Below are 18319 nucleotides of genomic sequence, written 5' to 3'. Positions count from 1 at the left end.
GGCTGCTAGTTTACTCCTATTTAGCTGGGAACAAGGTGACTGACCTCAAAGGGATTTAATTGTGAGTGGATGTGCCTAAGAGTCAATATTAGTGAGCAAGAAGAAGAAGGAACATTGTAGAATAAAGAACTAAGGAAACTTGCCCAGTTTAGTTTTATATTTCTTGCAGTATTATGCCCTCTGACTGCTTCAGTATCTTCATGTATAATGTACTGCTTCTGAAGTAATTGTGTATCTCTCAGGTGATTTATTCTGTACCGCTGACCAGATTCAGAATGGCACAGGAGACTCAGTGGAAGAAGTTTTATTCATATCCTTTAGATAGTGATGTGTGGAGTTTTGTCCCTGGAGAACTGTACCATGGAGATGTTCATCACAAACATACACATATACACATTCAATAAAATAGAACAGTATCAGCACAGGTGTGAATATAAGTTGTGATGTCCAGAGGAGAGTAACAGTAAAAGATTTAAAAATATGACTTGTACCAGCAAGCCTTCCATATACTTCTAGATAAACTGCAGGCAAGCATGGAAACAAGGTTGGGTGTTGGGTACCTGGTTCTGTAAAATTTGACCCTATAAGGATGATTGACAAAAAATCACAGGGAAAGTTTTCAGAGCACATCAGCTATGGCAACAATCCCTTCTTTTGATAACGAAATCTGCTTTCTATTCTGTAAGGGATTCCATAACATGAAGTATAGTGGAATGCAGGAGCATTAATCTTTTGCCCCCAATGTGTTTTGCAGGTAGGGAAGGTAGATGTTTATAGAGTTAGAGGCTAGAGTTTATGTCAGTTCTGTCTCGGTTTCCCTGGAGGGCACTTTATAATTCTTCCCTGAGGTAGCTCAAGATGTCTAAAGGACATTCGGTAGATTGTTGGACTATGAACGTAATTCCAATTCCCTACCGAGGTACAATGCTCAGTGGTAATCTGGGCTTGTGAATTTCAGTATAATGTACTTGGCAAGTTTGTTGTGATAGTAGGATAGGGAGTAGGAGAATAGTATATAGTATGAACTGATCTGAACTCCTTGGAAGAAAGATAAACATAAATATGATAAAATTAACAGTAAGACCAAATCCAGTTATGATCAATGATCAGCATATTAAAAGAAACAAGCAAACAATTAAAATAAAATAAAATATCAAAAATAAAATTAATAAAATAGTATAAGTGGTCTAACTCCCTACTGACAGATTTGTCACATTTGTACCAGTTGTTACTGTGTTTTTACTGCAGCCACACAAAATCTGACTATTGTTTTGGTCATGATAGGACCAACTGTGCTACAGTAAGAGCAGCAGCTTTTCATGTGAACTCACTGAGGCTTCATACATGATAATCAACCAGTGGAGGGGAATCCATTTTTTTTTCCTTTCTTATCCTAGCAGTTTTTGTTCTCTTTCACACTTTGAGAAGCCAAGCTGACCTTCCCCAACCAGCTGCTCTCAAATACTGTTGGGAGTATAATATTTATCATTCCATAAAGCATGCCCAGTAGTGGAAATTGACAAAAATGGTGGGAATTATACTGAAAATATCTGGAAGATACTAGGCTGGGCTGCAAAATTCCTTCTGGAACACAGCTCAAGATTAAGTGAAAAATTAGCTCTCTTCATCATTGCATACATTGCTCTTGAAAATGGGCAGAAAATTAAAATATCTGAATTTTTATAAAGTCATTATTTTAATTATGAAGCTATATTTTATAGGATGATGGTGATGTGATGATGGTGATGATGATATTTGCTGAAGTGCTGTACAGAATGAGAAATAGAGAAGGAAACTGAACAATGCACCAGAAGTAGGCTGGACGTTGTCAATATCCTCCACAAAGCTGGACTTGCAGTTCCATTCAAGGTTTTGAATTACATTCTTTTAGTATGTTTCTTCCTTAGAACTCAGCTGCATAGCCTTTCTGGTACCCTGTTGAGTTACTTTTCACACTCTGCAAAAACACTTGACCACCCAGGTCCAGTATTGTGTTATGTACTTTCATTTTCTTGATCATCCCCACAGTATGTTTGTAAATGTTTGTGTGTACATAGATATTTGGTTAAGTGTAATATTTCCATTTTTTCCCCCTCAGAATTAAAAGGCCTTTTAAGATTTTTTTTCTTTCTTCTTTGTTTAAAAAATCAAAGGACAAAGAATACATTATCGAAAGTCTTAATTAATCTCCTTGAGAGAAAATGCAGGGTGATTATTTCTTTCCAATTTACTCAACCACTTGACAGATTTTCGAGGCTCTAATTCAGGTGAGCAACATTCAGTGAACTGTAATCTAAACTAAATATCTGATCTGATTAGTGTTTTGTGCTACAAGTAGACGTTGCTTAATGACCACAATAAGGACTGAAAAATTCATTATTAAGTGAGGAAGTTGTTAAGCAAGTCATACCTGATTTTATGACCTTTTTTCCACCAGTTATTAAGCTAATCACCATGGGGGTTAACAGAATCACATGGTCGTTAAGTGAATCATGTGGTTCCCCATTGATTTTGCTTGCTGGAAGCTGGCTGGGAAGGTTGCAAATGGTGATTATGTGACCCTGGGGTACTGCGAATATCGTGTCAGCTGCTGGCCAAGAGCCTGTATCACAATCATGTGACCGTGGGGGGTCTTTTAAGTGCAAGGACTGGATGTAAGTCCTTTTGTTCAGCACCATTATAACTTCAAACAGTCACCAAACAAATGGTTGTTAAGTGAGGATTACCTGTACCTTTAGTATTAATCATATTGCAACACTCTTAATAGATGATGATGATGATGATATATTGAATTATAAATCAGCACATAAAAGCAATAAATTAATGTTTATTTGTTTTCCAGTTAATAATAATGCAACACAATTATACACACAGTTGTCTAAGTTCTGTAGACAAAATTTACACTGGGAGAAAAGCACAGTATTTTAATTTGTCCAATCAAATATATATACTTTAATAGAAGCACATACTCAGGTATTAATTCATCAGTCTGTACAATAAATCTACAGTATGGTTCTACAATATAACTACTTTTTTTAGATATATAGTTTCTTATCTGCGAGTGAGTGTTAGAAATAGAGTAAGTCTGAGTCCCTGTGATAATTTGTTAGCAGTGGGGATATAAAGGCAAAGGCAAGTACCTGTATAAAGTTCACAGTAAAGGGAGCCATGAGCTGTTGACTCAAAGGAACTGGTGTTGAATGTGCATCATCTGTCCACATGTGGAAGTTTCTTGAATGTCCCTTTTGTGGCTAGTGTAGAAAAGGCAATAACACAGGTTAAAGTTCCAATAAGCTAATGAGATCTGGCTCGTAGCATTTGGTTGTTTGTTTGTTTAATATCTTTATTGTTTGTTGCAAAATAATCTTTAATCTTAAAAAAAAGCTTTAGAATAATTAGTTGCAAACTAAAAATACAAATTAAAAAGGGAAAGGAAAAAAAATACTTATCAATGGTCACCACTGCTCTTAACTCAAATGTTCATTTCCATCTATGCTATTATTATTCATCATTATAATCAAGGTTAATATTAGGCAAAATAAAGAATCTAATTTGCATACACACACACACACACACACTGACTGTGCAGGGGCTTGCATTCAATTCTGAATGGTGCTTCAGAGATTGCAAGAGAGTGAAGACAGCAGTTCTCTGAACCTCCTTGAAATACCTGTCCCTTTTTTTCAGGATCATGCAAATGTTGCAGAGAACAGCTATAAAATTCTAGAAAAAAGGTAAAGCTTATTTTAACAGTTCAAGATGGATCCTATGTTCATATTGCTATCCACTTGGACGTATCTTTTTGAAAATCGATTTACTTACACTTATTTACAGTTACAGTTACAGAGAGTTACAGATATACAGAAATGTAGTTATACAGTTACAAACAAGATATAACATCTGGGCAAACTGAAGACAAACCATCTCAGTGCTTCAGTTCAAGCACTGGAATCAATGAGGTCCACCTTACCATTCAAAAAGACTCAATGGACACTGTACATTTCACCTTGCAAAGCATGGTGGAAAAGCTCATCTCCTTTGACCAGCTACTTGACTTGAAGTGAAGTGGTTTCTGCACAAGGAGGCCAATATCAAAGTGAAGTGACCTTGTTCTGAACCAACACCACCTTGTGGCTTGTTTGATGGAGTGATTGTTTTGAATTACTTTCACACTGAGTCATCATTGAAAGCTTTAGGCAACTCAAACAGATATTTTGCTTGATTTCATTATGCCATTGTCCATGAGAATGTGATTTGCTTCCACAAGTAAGTATCATTATATTGGAAAATACTTTGTGAATTACAAAGTAAAAAAAGAAAAAAGGATTAATTTCTGGAAGTAATATCACACTTAAACATTTTCCACAATGCAACTTTGATGTCTCTGTTCCTCATAGTATAGATAATTGGATTCATCAAAGGAGGAATCACAGAATATAATACAGTGATTACTACATCCACATCAGAAGGAGAATCCGAAGTAGGTTTTAAGTAAGCAATGCTTCCAGTGCTGATAAACAAGGAGACAACAAGAAGATGAGGAAAGCAAGTTGAGAAGGCCTTATTTTGTCCTTGAGAACTGGGAATTCTAAGCACAGACTTGAATATTTGCATATATGAAACAATTATGAAACCAAAGCAAGCAAAGACAATACATGCACTGAGTAGAATAACTCCAACTTCAATGAGGTATGAATTATCACAGGATACTTTCAGAAGTTGTGGGATTTCACAGAAGAACTGATTGAGAACATTGGAACAAAAGGTGACTGCAAAGGTGCTACAAGTGTGCAAGGCTGAATAAAGAAGACCAGTTATCCATGCAATGGCTGCCAGCTGAAGGCAGGCATTCATGTCCATTATGGTTTCATAGTGCAGTGGGTCACAGATAGCAATGTATCTGTCATATGCCATGGCTGTGAGGAGGAACAAATCTGATATCAGGAAAAAGAATAAAGAAAAGACTTGCGCGATGCACCCAGCATATGAGATCTCCCTGGTGTTCAAGAAAGAATTCATCATGGCTTTAGGAATAGTGACAGAAATAGAGCCAAGGTCAACAACAGATAAATTCACTAAGAAAAAGTACATGGGTGTATGGAGATGGCGGTGGAAGGACACAGCTGAGATGATGAGAAGATTTGCAATCAAGGCTGCTAAGTAGATCACTAAAAACAGAGTGAAATAGAGTATATTTTGCTCGAATTGGTCAGAAAAACCCAGGAGAAGAAAAGTAGTGAAGGCACTGACATCAGGCATTTTTTTCTTGAGAATGTTTAGTGCATTTCTGTGAAAAGAGTAAACATGATTTAGCAATTAAATTTTGTTCCTAGTGATGCTTAGTGATGCTGTTAATCTATGCTAGGTTTGAGACTATTGGATAAATTAGAGATGATTAATTCATTTTCTTGTATGAATATGAGGAAGGATGTGAGGGATGGTTCAGAGAGAATGATTATGGGAAATATAGAGAAGAAGAGAGCAATTACCTTTCAATGCACAACTTATGCACCCTATTGTTATCTTCAATAAGCCTGTAAAACTCTTGGAAACCCACATTTTCTGAGTAGGAGGTAGATGAGATCTGAATAATTATGTATCCTGTTGAAATTGCATTTTATAGGTCTGTCTGCAAATACCATAGAACTCATCATATTTCAATACGTGGAATCCCAAGAGAAATTAGTAGTATTAGTTGTCTAAAATATATGTCTAATTAAAAAAAAAATGAAGTGCCAGAATACACCTGTAGATGATGTTTGTTTTTATAACTTTGACTAACATTATATTTGACTTCCTTGAAAATTATATGTCCTTAAAACCAAGATGACCACTTTATGGGAAAAGAGGGGCATATGAAGTGCTAATCTTTGGCTTTGAAATGGCAAGCCAGACTGGGTCATCCGAGGCCTGCTTTTTTTTACAGATGTTACATTCACACCAAAAGGGATGGGATGTCTGTCACTGGTCATGACTATGATGTTTCAAAGTAAGTCATCAACAGGCATAAGTCATACATACATATACATTCAAAATCAATGGTATAAGGCACATAATGCAGTCTTGTTGCTAATGATAATCAGATATTTCTTTGATAGTTTCCTGAATGGGAGATAACCTCCAAAATATTGAAATATATTGAACAACTCTATATAAATTAATAAGAAGGGAGAATACTGTATTCCTTAACATTCTGGATCATAGCTTACCATTCTAACGTGGCCCTGAACTTCAGGAGCAATCTTTAAAATGAATGTAGCATAGGTAGATATCCTTTGAAATGCATATATTCTTCTTTGGAAACTTCTTTGGGAAGTGGCTTTATATACAAATTTAACATTAAATGAATTATAAATTAGCTGTTTTTGGTTTTTAGATCAATAGGGGCAGATATCCATATATGTGTATGTATCTGTTTCTAACATTTATATTTTCTTTTCTTCTCAGGAGCTAATCTCATCTCTGCTCCCTCCATCCCTCTCTCTCATTTTGTTTTCACACAGCGGCTACCTTGTAACATATGCTGCATTAAACCATAGTCACCAGCCTATTTTCTCCAACCTGAGTGCATATATGGGGCTTTTCCAAACAGGTACACAACCTCTTACCTTCATCCTATCTCAGTTATGCATTTTCACCAGGCTTTCACTCTGGCCAAGCTGGATGCATTGCACTCTCCTTTCTTGTTGGAGGTCCATTGTAAGTCCATTGTGGTCATGTGATATTTCGCTTAGCAACCACATCGCTTAGCAACAGAGATACCCATACCAGCTGTGGATGTACAGTACATTTGAATTATGTAGTGAGAGAAATGTGTTTGTGCACATGTCCTTGATTCGTTGAATTGAAAATATTCTTTGGACACTGAAAGAGAGACATTGGTGAGCATCCTTGAAAGGAAAGCATGTTCTTCCGCAATTTTTATTTATGTAGAAGTCAATGAATCAGTGTTTTTTTTTCCCCCTCCTCTTTAAGGAATAGTCTGCAGTTTCAATATTTGCCCCCTCACCACAGATGCCTATCCAACATTTCTGTTATGCTGCCAGCAAGATAAGACCCTGACTAATCCCCACATTCCTTAACATACACTGAATAAGTAGGTAAATTGGATCTTTGCAACATGGAAAACATATTATGTGTTTTGTTTTGTCCGCCCCACACCACACAGACATTCACAGAGACCATTTAATGATTTTTCCAGCAGGACAGTTAGCTTCTCCTCAGTCTAAATGCCAGATGACCCCAGGGAACATATCTACGTATTCAAGACAGGGATGGAGACTTTGCTGATCTTCCCCAGTTGAAGGAATTGCTTAAACCAATTAATTACTATAAGACATCATCAGACATCTTAGCTTTTCCCTCTGGATTTCTAACGCTACATATGTAGAATTTTCAAGAATTTATTCTTCAAATCTGAGCTAGATACTTTAAAGAACAGACCACTCAATGTTCTCATTGTTAACAACAAAAGCTAAGAAGTGGTAAGTAGATTAAAGCCAGCTCATTTTCTGGCTACTGCTATCTATTTCTGCGAAGTTAGTTAATTATACCTCTGGTTCCATATTTATGCTAAAATACAACAAAAGTCTTTTATTTTTCCTGCTTGCATTTCTTGACAATATCTCCTCTTTTTCTTCACAGAATAAGAAATGGTAAATCAAACAAGGATAACTAAATTTATTCTTCTGGGGGTTTCTGATATTCGAGAACTACAGTATTTATACTTTGTACTTTTATTTCCCATTTACGTAACAGCTCTAACTGGAAATTTTCTCATAATCACAGCTGTTGTTCAGAATCCCAAGCTTCACAACCCCATGTATTTCTTCCTAGTGAACTTATCTTTAGTAGATGTTTGCTACATTTCAACAACTGTGCCCAAATCCCTGGACCATTCCTTGAGAAATTATAAAGAGATTTCATTTTGGGGGTGCGTTACCCAAGTTGCTTTGGTGGTGACCCTTGTAACTGCTGAGGTGATTTTTCTCACTGCTATGGCTTTTGACCGCTATGTAGCCATATGCTATCCTCTTCAGTATCAGCTGATCATGAACTGGAATATCTGCTTTCAAATGGCAGCAGCGTCTTGGATCGCCTGCACAATCTGTGCACTGATACAAACTACACAGACCTTTAAATTAGACTTCTGCCAATCCAATATTATAAAACAATATTTCTGTGATATCCCTCAGCTACTGAGCATCTCTTGTACTGACACAGCAATTAATAAGAACCTGACGTGTGCTATAACCGTTATTGTAGGGTCCTTCTGCATTTCATCTATCTTCATCTCTTATGGATTAATCCTCTCTGCTGTGTTCAAAATGCAATCGATGAGAAGTCGGCAAAAGGCCATTTCCACCTGTATTCCACACTTGACAGTCTTTTCCTTGTTTACTCTTACTGCTATGTTCTCTTACTTCAGACCAAGAGCCTTGTCCTCTCCTTTAACAGATTTATTGACAGCCCTTTCATACACTGTTCTACCACCATTAATGAATCCCATTATCTATACCCTGAGAAACAAGGAGATCCAACTTACTTTGTTGAAACTGACCAAGGTAAGATTGGGAATTTGTATGGGAACTTCCTAGTTCTTTTCTATACACAATGTGGATACTGGATTCTGTAAGAGGGTGAATTTGGTCTCATTCATTAAATATTTAGGAGATTGGTTAAAAAAAAAAACTTTCCCAAGCTTTTAATTATTTTTTTAATGAATGTCTTAAAATTTATTAACTGGGCTTTCTATTGTGTCTTGATTTTTAATTGTTGTAAGACACTTGAATAGGCAGAAAGTGGGAGTATAAATTCAATGATAAAATGAATAAAATGTCCATATTAAAATGGGTTGACTACTATAATGACTAAATGATAGCATTGTTATTGCTATTCATGTCACACCTACGTCCAATTTACCAATTCTCTCCCATAGAAATCTATAGCCATTTTCAAAGTTTTATAAAAGAAGTAAAGTCAAATAAAGAAATTGAAATATAATTTTTCAGCATTATATACAAATTATAGTTTTCCATGTTATATACAAATTATTACTGGATGCCTCTAGCTCTGTAATGGATTGGTTGCATTCATTTTTGGATCTAACGTGAGAAAATTTCCAGTATCTCTTTTGGGTAATGTCTCATTATTTGAATTATTGAATCAGATATCTAGTAAGATCTCAAAAATTCTGGCTCCTGGAAGTGAATTGAACAGATACCTAGACTGTTTTCGCTGAAATATATTTTAAAAGGCAATAAGTTATCCCATGAAAATAAATTGGCCTTGAATATATTCACTGTTTCCTGGATTGAAGCCTTTAATATATATCTGTCCTGTGAGTAACAATAAAAGAGCATTCTACTGATAAAAATTGTGGGTAAATTTTTGAAATATGTTTCAAATTTAAAAAATCCTCCATTTTAACCTTGAAAAAAGTGCTGCTGTTTTTCATCTGCTAGTCTTCATTTTTAAAATGGGTTTTTATTTCTCTGTTTCTTTTCTATATAAACTGCCAAATTATTACACTGACAGTAGTTTGCAACAATAAAGCCAAAAAGCAAGCAAAAATTTCATTTCTATAATGTTCCAAATAAAATCCATTATAAAACAAAGCTGCAATCAGAATTAAAGCTAAGAAACACACAAGAAAAAGGTAGTCAGGTCCATCGTCAACACCAGAAACCTCAACTAAATGTAATTGTTTCTACCATTTTGCAGACAAAACAAAACAGCATCAAATGGGGGAGGATGCAGCTGGGGACAAGGTTTTCCATAACGTTAGGGCCACTCCTGTAAAATACCTTCTCCAGCTCTGTATCCCTCTAAACCTCAGGTGCTCACGAGTTCCTAAGCATCTCTTTCCAACATGCACACAGAGGATTATGCAGGGAGATGCTCCTGAAGGTAACTGAAAAATGAGTCATACAGGGTTTTATAGGTAAAGACAGCACTTTCAACTGTTCTCAGAAGCCTATTTGTTCCCAGTGCAGTGGCATTGGTAATGCAGTGACAATGCAGTGGCACTATAGTGTAATCCTACTAGAGAATTCTAATTTTGGGTTAATCTTCAATGCCAACCCCAACGAGAATGTGTGAATCAATAATATAAATGCATGATGTTGAGAGTATCACTTCCTGTTTAAAAAGGTAGAGTGTCCAAGAAGGATTGTAACTGGCACACTAATCAAAGCGTGGTAAGGATTCCATTGGCTATGGTCTCCTCCTATTGCCCTAGAAGGAGCTGTAAGTCCCAGTTAATGTACCTTTTCCTCCATGAAGGCTTTGACTCTACCCAGACTTCACACTGGAACCAGAATCAAGATAGATTGTTTCCTCATGAACAATAACTGCTGGAGTTCAATTAAAGTTGTTTATTTTATAAAGTTCCATATAGACTCCAGAAGCACACCAGCTGCATCTCCAGCTCGATCTGGGATTATAATGTATTACCTGGATGATTAACATGCTGATGATATCTCACTCCAAACCAGTGGATGACCTCTCCCAGAAGTTTCAGATAGATGTCAAGTAACATGGGGGAGAGAGAGAAAGATAAACCCTATGTCACTCCATATTGAAGCAAGCATGGACTCAACTACTCAATCCTACTGCAGATGATCCAAAGGATACTATGGCTGATAGTATCAAATGTTTAGATGGATATATATTTGGTGGGGTGTGTGTGTGTATGTGTATGTGTGTGTGTGTGTGTGTATGTATGTATATACGTATATACATACGTACATATACCACCAAAGGATAAGACAGGTCTTGAAGAGCCAGATCAATGGAAAGGACAAGATCCACATTATCAACATATACACCCTGCCAGTCATCGGATACCCTGCTGGTATACTGAGCTGGCCAAAGGGGGACATGGAGGCTGCTGATATGATGACCCAGAAGCTCCTCACAAATGTACAGAGGTTTCCACCCCAAATCCAACACCCAAAGACTGCACACCATTCTGAATGAGGGCAGGTGGGATCTGGTGAGTGTCGGAGCCACCGTCCGGATGAAACACAGAGCATCCAGGAGTACATCAGTAAGATGGCACCCAAAGATGAGGTGCTGAGAGAATGCCTGAGACAGTAGTAGATATGGGAGGAAGTCCCAGTAGAGGAAGTGCCATGCAAGACAAAATCCTGCATGGGATGTACCATTGACAGATATCCTACCAATATTTGGAAAGGGCTGGACTAAAAGACAGCACTGAGGCCCTGATCAGAGCAGCACGAGAACAGGCACTAAGCACCAGATCCATAGTAGCAAGAGTTTACCCCTAGATAGGACCCAAGGTTCAATCTGTGCAGAGAGGCCTCAGAGACAGTTCAGCATACAGAGGAAGGGTGTATGATGCAAGCAGGAACAGGATATATTGAACAACACAAACAAGTAGCAGGCAATGTGTACAGGAACATCTGTACAGTGTATGGGCTAGACCCTCCCAAGTCCAGATGGGAGATTCCAAGAAAGTCAAGGAGAATAATAGGGCTAAGATCCTGTGGGACTTCCAGATCCAGATGGACAGGTAGGTACTGGCCAGTCAAGTAGACATCAAGGTAGTAGACAAGGACCAGAAGACAATGGAGGTAATAGATGTAGTGGTACAAAGTGACAGTAACATCAGGAAGAAGGAATATGACAAGCTGGAGAAGTACCAGGGCCTGAAGAAGGAACTAGAGAGGAAGTAGAAAGTAAAAAGGTAAAGAAAGTAAGTGGACCAAGTGGTGGTAGGAGCACCTGGGCTGTTGCTCCTAAACTGGGAGAATGGCTCCAAAACATCCCAGGAAAAGCATCAGAGCTCTCTGTAAAGAAGAGTGCAGTGCTAGGAACAGCTAGGATACTATGCAGAACCCTTAAACTCCCAGGACCTGAAACTGAGGAAGACACGTACTGCCGGTAAGGGTGAGAGGGATTCTCTCTCTCTCTCTCTCTCTCTCTCTCTCTCTCTCTCTCTCCCCCCATTCTAATCTAATCTAATCTAATCTAATCTAATCTAATCTAATCTAATCTAATCTATCTACTTGCAATTGTGATGTGTGCTTTGCATTGTGTTCAAATTCTAATTATTTGAATTTCTGCAATGGTACATATCAACTTTTAGAAAATTTTCAAGAGTTGAAATCCTAAGAACCTATTACAGTACTAAATGGGTATATTATGCATGGAATAGATGAAGAAAAATGATATTTAATAAAGATTAAAGGGTCTCCTGCTTCTATAAATGCAGATCAAGAAATTATTATATTTCTTGAGCATCACTTGGGAGGAAAACCATGACAGGAATGTAATTAATGAACATTTTATTGTATGCACTGAATGTATTCTGTGTGATTGAGCACTGAGGACACGATAACATTATATTTGTTCATTCAATTACATTTTAGCTTCCATTACACGATTTGTCTTTATTCTTATATATTCTTCAGTGTTCATTTATTTGCAGATATGGGAAATTATCTCCGAACTCAATAGAATCAATGATGCAGTTGTCAGGTTTGTTGTACTGATATTGCTGAATACATGCACTATTACTTCCGAAAAATGCACCCAGTCCATAGGAAAAGTCACAACAGTATGTGTGGAAAGGCAGGCCTGCCACCCCAAATAAACATATTGTTCTATACCAGAAGTATTTCTGGAGAAAAATGTTTTAATTCACAATATATTGAACTGGCAATATTTTGAATCAGATAATGAAAAGTTTTGAATTATATCTGAATTTATGAATTAGGACTTGTAGTAATAAAAATACAGAACATTGTTCAGCTTAATTTTCAAGAATCACCTTTTTCATACACACTTTTCCTAAAACCGGATTGGAGGCTCATATTGTAAGAAGTAATTCTTGGTGCAAAGTACACTATTTCTGTCCTGTTCTATTCTATATGTATAGCTATTCTGTACAACAAAGTTCCTTTGGATAAAATAGCACCCCACTTAATAGTGAGTCAACCTGGTTTTCATCTGAACTCCTCAAGCATTAGAATCAGTTTCCCAATCACTTGGTACTCTAGCCAAAAGGGGGACTTTTGGGAAAGAAATGGCAAACTGAAGACGGTTCCACAAAAACAGGTACCATCGACCACAGCAGAATGAAGAGCCAGCACAGTAGACCGACTCTTTGTAATTCCTCTCCAGAAAAGGAGAGGACTTGAGATCCCCAACAAGTGCTCCAGACAATTTCTCCGCATGAGGAGACAACCAGACAGCCGTCCATGCTGGGTTAAGAGCTCTGGGAGACGAAGGAAAAGCCATTTTGCTGAAACTGCAATTTGGTGCCTTTAAAAGGACACTGAGTTCATGTACTTCCTTTTCTAATCACTTTCAGAAATTGCTTGTTAAATGCTTTTCAGTTATTAGGAACCTTTGGATTGACACGTTTTATAATATCAGGTGAGTTTCCTTCAATCCTTAGTGAAAGAAATTTTAAATATATGTTTAAGGACTTACTTTTTTTTTTTTTTCCTGGAATAACAGCAAAAGGGTGATTAAAATTCTAATTTTCAGTTACAAATGAACTAAAGGTCCGGATAATTTTGAAATGAGATTTTAGAATCAATTATAAACAAACCTTCCCATGGGGAAATGCTTTTGTTTCGAACTGTTTTTAAATAAAAAATTAAACAGTTTAAGTTATTATTTTAACATAATAAGATGTTAAAAATTGGACACTAGAGGGAACTAGAAGGAACTAAAAATTCCAATTAAAGAAGTAAATTTAAACTTGACTTCCTAATACAGAATGAAGCAAAATATTTTCACATTGGACATATTGAAGGATATATTTGAACAATGGACCCAGAAGTTAATTCTAAGAGTGTCTGCCTCTATAGATAGATTGTGGTTAAAAGATGCTATGGAAGAGGAACAAGTTTCACCCGACATGGCTGAGACTGATTTGAAAGTGGATTTTAAAATGATAGGCTAAAGGAATGACATGGAAAAAGGGTTACATGGGACATACAAAATAAACTGGCTGATATCTGAAGGATTAAAAGGGATATAAAAATAGCCCACCAAGGGAGTGACCTGGATAATTTTCCTATATTGGATTTGCAAAAGAGGCTTCTTAAAGCTTTGAAGAATTTTGTGAGAAGGGACAAAGAAAAATGAAAAGAAATCAACTTCTAGGATATTATTTGAAGGGACTAAAGATCAAGATTTTAAGAAGTAAAAGGAAGAAATACTAAGTTGGTTTGTTTGATCAAGGTTAAAATAAATATGTTATTATCTCTGGTAACCCTTAATGGATTTTGCTGACATCAGCAATGAAATGATGAGGTTTTTTTGGATTTGTTCATAGGTAAGAGATGAGATATGGGAAGAAGAGATTATTGTATTTTAAGAGATAGTGATAAGTTAATAAAATGGTTTATACTCGTGATGAATGAGGAAGTCACTTCTTTATATATTTCTTTTCTTTTTCTTTACTATATTCTTATTTTTTCTTCCTTTTCTATTTTTCTATTTTTTTTTCTTTTCTGCACCTTCTACTTTGTTGTTGTTGTTGTTCTTGTATTAGTTTTTATTGTTGTAATTTGTATTTTTTAACAAAATTACTATTTTAAAAAAAGGAACTGTGCTCAAAAGGGCTTTTGCATGACAAAGTTCCTCAAGCATCTTAAGTGGGGCAGAATTTATGATGTGCAATGTCTGATTTGGATGGGAAGCCACTAATTCTGGCTTCAGTGTTTGTGGTAAAGGTATCAAAGAAAGTGAAATGAAGGAAGACACCAGGATGATTACAATTAATAAAAGTGTATTCATAAAGTCCCAATACTTATAGCATTGGAAAGCTCCTACTCCAACTGGCCATGGTAACCCCCAGGTGCGGTGAGGAAGGAATTCCATTGAATTGTCTCCCAAAAAAGGCTTTTATGGGGCAGATCTTATATCCTCTTTCGCCCCCCCCCCCCACACCTTGGAATGCTCAACCCGGTCTGGAAAGATTAACTGAAAGGAAGTTGAATACTGTGCATGTTTAGAGTTTATAATAAGAGAAGAGGAAAAAAGCATATAGGCAGACAATGAAAATACATACGGAGAGGTACACAGTAGCACAGGCTGTTTGCCTTGTTAAGCCTCTGGCAGCGAGGCATGGGCCATCCTGGAGGAGAAAGCAGGTAACAATTAACTCATTAAGGTCAAAGCGGAAGGCTTGTTAGTTCATATCTCATAAGTGTCAAGCAAACAGCTTGCCCAAAACGAGTAAGAACAACTGGCTTCTTTAAGCAGCCTTTCTTCCTGGTTTTAACTGGAAAAAAGGGCTAATAAAGGAGAACCACAAAGTGACATTTCCAATGCCTTAGCAGGCTTGTTTCCAAGTACACAATCCAATATCCAAATTAACATTCTCCTAATAAAGGAATAATCTGTCTTTCTTATTTTTTGGAAAAATTGTTTGCCCCCTGGGTCAATGTGAATGCATGAAAACCTATGTAGAGAAATAACACTGCCAGGTACTCTTCTAAAAGTTACATTAAGTAGAATAATGGAACTTGGGCTACTTTATAAGTTATTATGTCCTTATTTACAAACCTTGCTAAATCATATTGTTTCTTTAGTTTTGGGGTTAGCATGTTATTGTGAACCCAGTTAATAGTTTTTGTAAGCATAGTTATGACTTAATTTGTTCTGAGATTCCAGCAAATTGTAGTTTCTTCAACAATAAACCACTAATCATCGTTTAGTGTGATATATGAAACCATCTCTGATAATACAATACAAGCAATTTCTTCCGTTAGATCTTTAATGATTTTAAGAACCCTGGGAATGGATGGGGAAAATGTTTATAAAGAGATTTGCACAATTTTAATTTCGTCTTTAGCTTTATCCTTGGTAGAAGGATGCCTTCCTTCCCAAAAGCATGGATGGTCCCAGATGGAACTGCAGTTAGAAAGGCTGTTTAAAGGTATGGGCTCATCACTTTTTTTCACACTAACATTTGAATAGGAGGTTCAAGGATTAAAAAGCAATACCCACATAAATCAGGTAAAGTTGAAAGAGTTTATTCAGCAAAGCAGATCAAAACAATAACTTGAACTGCAAAGTATAATGTAGACAAGAAATATGCACAGATAAGGAAGGCAGGAAAACAAGACAGCAACACTCAGTAGAGGAATATATATATAGGAGATAATCTCATATCCCTTTATCTCTATGCCCCTCACCCTCCTCAAAAGAAGGTGCTGATCTTGCCTAGATGATTCCAAGAAGTATATGGCACCTTTCCCAAGTACAGTTATACTAAGTTTCAAAATATTTCATGAGTCTTTCATCTTTTATACTTAAAAAAAAAATTGGGAGGATGGTAGCATATATAAAACAAACCTTGGAAGTGGCTTTTGGCATATCTTATCAGTAGCAGGGATGAAACTCAATAATTCTCAAGCGCATTTCAATTCCTATCAGCCTTAGTATACATCTATCTATCCTCCCTTCTCCAGGCGTTGGATCAGGGTCCATGTGTAATCACTTCCAATTTATATCAAGTTGTGAGGTTTCTGAAAGCTTAGATAATGTTTTATTAGAATTATATATCATCCTAATTACACATTTTGCTTTTTTCATTTCTTGTGGTTATCAAAGGGTTATGTGAGATAGTACCAGCAGATCCATCCGGCCCACCTTTCATATGTCTGTACTTGCCAAAGCACTTCTAAGGGAAAGAAGTAATAGTCTTGAGCTAAAGTGTGTGAGAACCAGTTTGGTGTAGTGGATAAGGCATCAGGGTAGAAACTGGAAGACTGTGAGTTCCAGTCTTGCCTTAGACATGAAGCCAGCTGGGTGACATTGGCCCAGTCACTCTCTCTCAGCCCTAGGAAGGAGGCAATGGCAAACCACTTCTGGAAAACCTTGCCATGAAAACCACAGGGACCTGTCCAGGCAGTTGCCAGGAGTCAAGAATGACTCGAAAGCACAAAATATCAAAGTGTTTGAGCAAATGACCATTTAAGAAGAAAAAAGTATTAGAGGTCTGCGTACTTTTGGAAAAGCTAAAGTTTTAACTAGCCATATTATGTGCATGCATGACAAGGGAAGGCATTTTATACAAGAAAGCAGAGGGAAAAATAGGCCACATTGTTTACTCCTCTTTGCCATTACAAGTGTTTTCCACAATAGCAAAACACCCTGATCCTCACTTCACTACAGATCACGAATTATCAGCCTGTGGCATGCCAGAGGCTGCCAAACATACATATTAGCATCTGTAAAGTGCATTGAGAGTAATTAGGGAGCCAGGATTTTGCTGAGCAATGTCTAGAGTTCTATGATACTTCTAGTTTGAGAGGCTGAATTTGCCAACTTATTCCTTTATTCAGAGACATAAAGGAAAAGAAAGGAACATGAAAAATTGTGGTAAACAGAATAGAAACTACACTAAAAGAAATTTTCAGAACCTCCAGAGTTTAGAGAGGACAAGTCTGATATTCTTATTTCTCATGCTATAAATGATTGGATTGAACAGGGGGGGAAGAAGGGAATACAGAACAGTCAACCCAAAAGCTAAGTAAGATGGGGTGTTAGAGGGAGGTCTCAGATAGGCAAAGCATCCGGTTAATAAAAACATAGCCACTACTATAATGTGGGGAATGCAAGTGGATAAGGCTTTTTGCCTTCCATGTTCAGAAGGGATTCTGAGCACTGCCTTGAAGATCATGGCATAAGAGGCAATAATAAAAGTAAAACACCCTAGTCCTGCAATGGCACTGGCCACAAGAACTCCAACTTCAACCAGATTGAAACCAGAACAGGATAACTTGAGCAACTGTGGAATTTCACAGAAGAACTGGTTGACCACATTAGAACAAAAAAGAATTGAAAAAGTGCCAGTGGTATGCACTATTCCATATAGAAGACTGGTGACCCAAACCAGAAACATTATTTCAATGCAGGCTTTCCAATTCATCACCGTCTCATAGTGCAGTGGGTTGCAAATGGCAACATACCGATCATATGCCATGACTGTCAGGAGGGATAAATCAGAAGCTGCAAAGGAAATAAAGAGAAAGACTTGAGCAGCGCAACCAAAGTAAGAGATATGCCTGGTGTCCATGAGGGAATTCAGCATGGATTTTGGGAGAATGACAGAAACCGAGCCCATGTCCTGCACAGCCAAATTTATCAGAAAGAAGTACATGGGGCTATGCAGTCGATTATCTAAAGCTACTGCAGAGATGATAAGAAGATTTGCTGTTATAGTTGCCAGATATAACACAAAGAACAGGAAGAAAAGTAAAAGTTGCAGATATCTATTTTTTGAGAATTCCAGGAGCAAAAAGTAAGGCAATGTGGTTTGATTATCCAT

The 18319-nt window shown here is 37.0% G+C and overlaps 1 protein-coding gene and 1 pseudogene across 1 annotated transcript; both read right to left on the bottom strand.

Moving 5' to 3' along the window:
• Positions 1–4227: 4227 nt before the first annotated feature.
• LOC148215511 (olfactory receptor 14A16-like) lies at positions 4228–5259 on the bottom strand (annotated as a pseudogene).
• Positions 5260–17404: 12145 nt separating this feature from the next.
• LOC103066567 (olfactory receptor 14A16-like) lies at positions 17405–18319 on the bottom strand. The gene has a single exon (XM_007442363.2). The coding sequence runs from the start codon at positions 18317–18319 to the stop codon at positions 17405–17407; it is 915 nt and encodes a 304-aa protein (XP_007442425.2).

Source organism: Python bivittatus, unplaced genomic scaffold (assembly GCF_059951505.1).
Source record: "Python bivittatus isolate LINGU-HERP-01145 unplaced genomic scaffold, Pbiv_v1 ctg000470_np1212, whole genome shotgun sequence".
Classification (NCBI taxonomy): Eukaryota; Metazoa; Chordata; class Lepidosauria; order Squamata; family Pythonidae; genus Python; species Python bivittatus.
The sequence above is the reverse complement of the archived record's forward strand: the minus strand, read 5'-3'. Positions and strand labels throughout refer to the sequence as shown.

What these genes read in the sequence shown, in the direction of transcription:
- LOC103066567 (XM_007442363.2), bottom strand. Translation starts at nt 18,319, where the DNA reads ATGGATAATCAAACCACATTGCCTTACTTTTTGCTCCTGGAATTCTCA.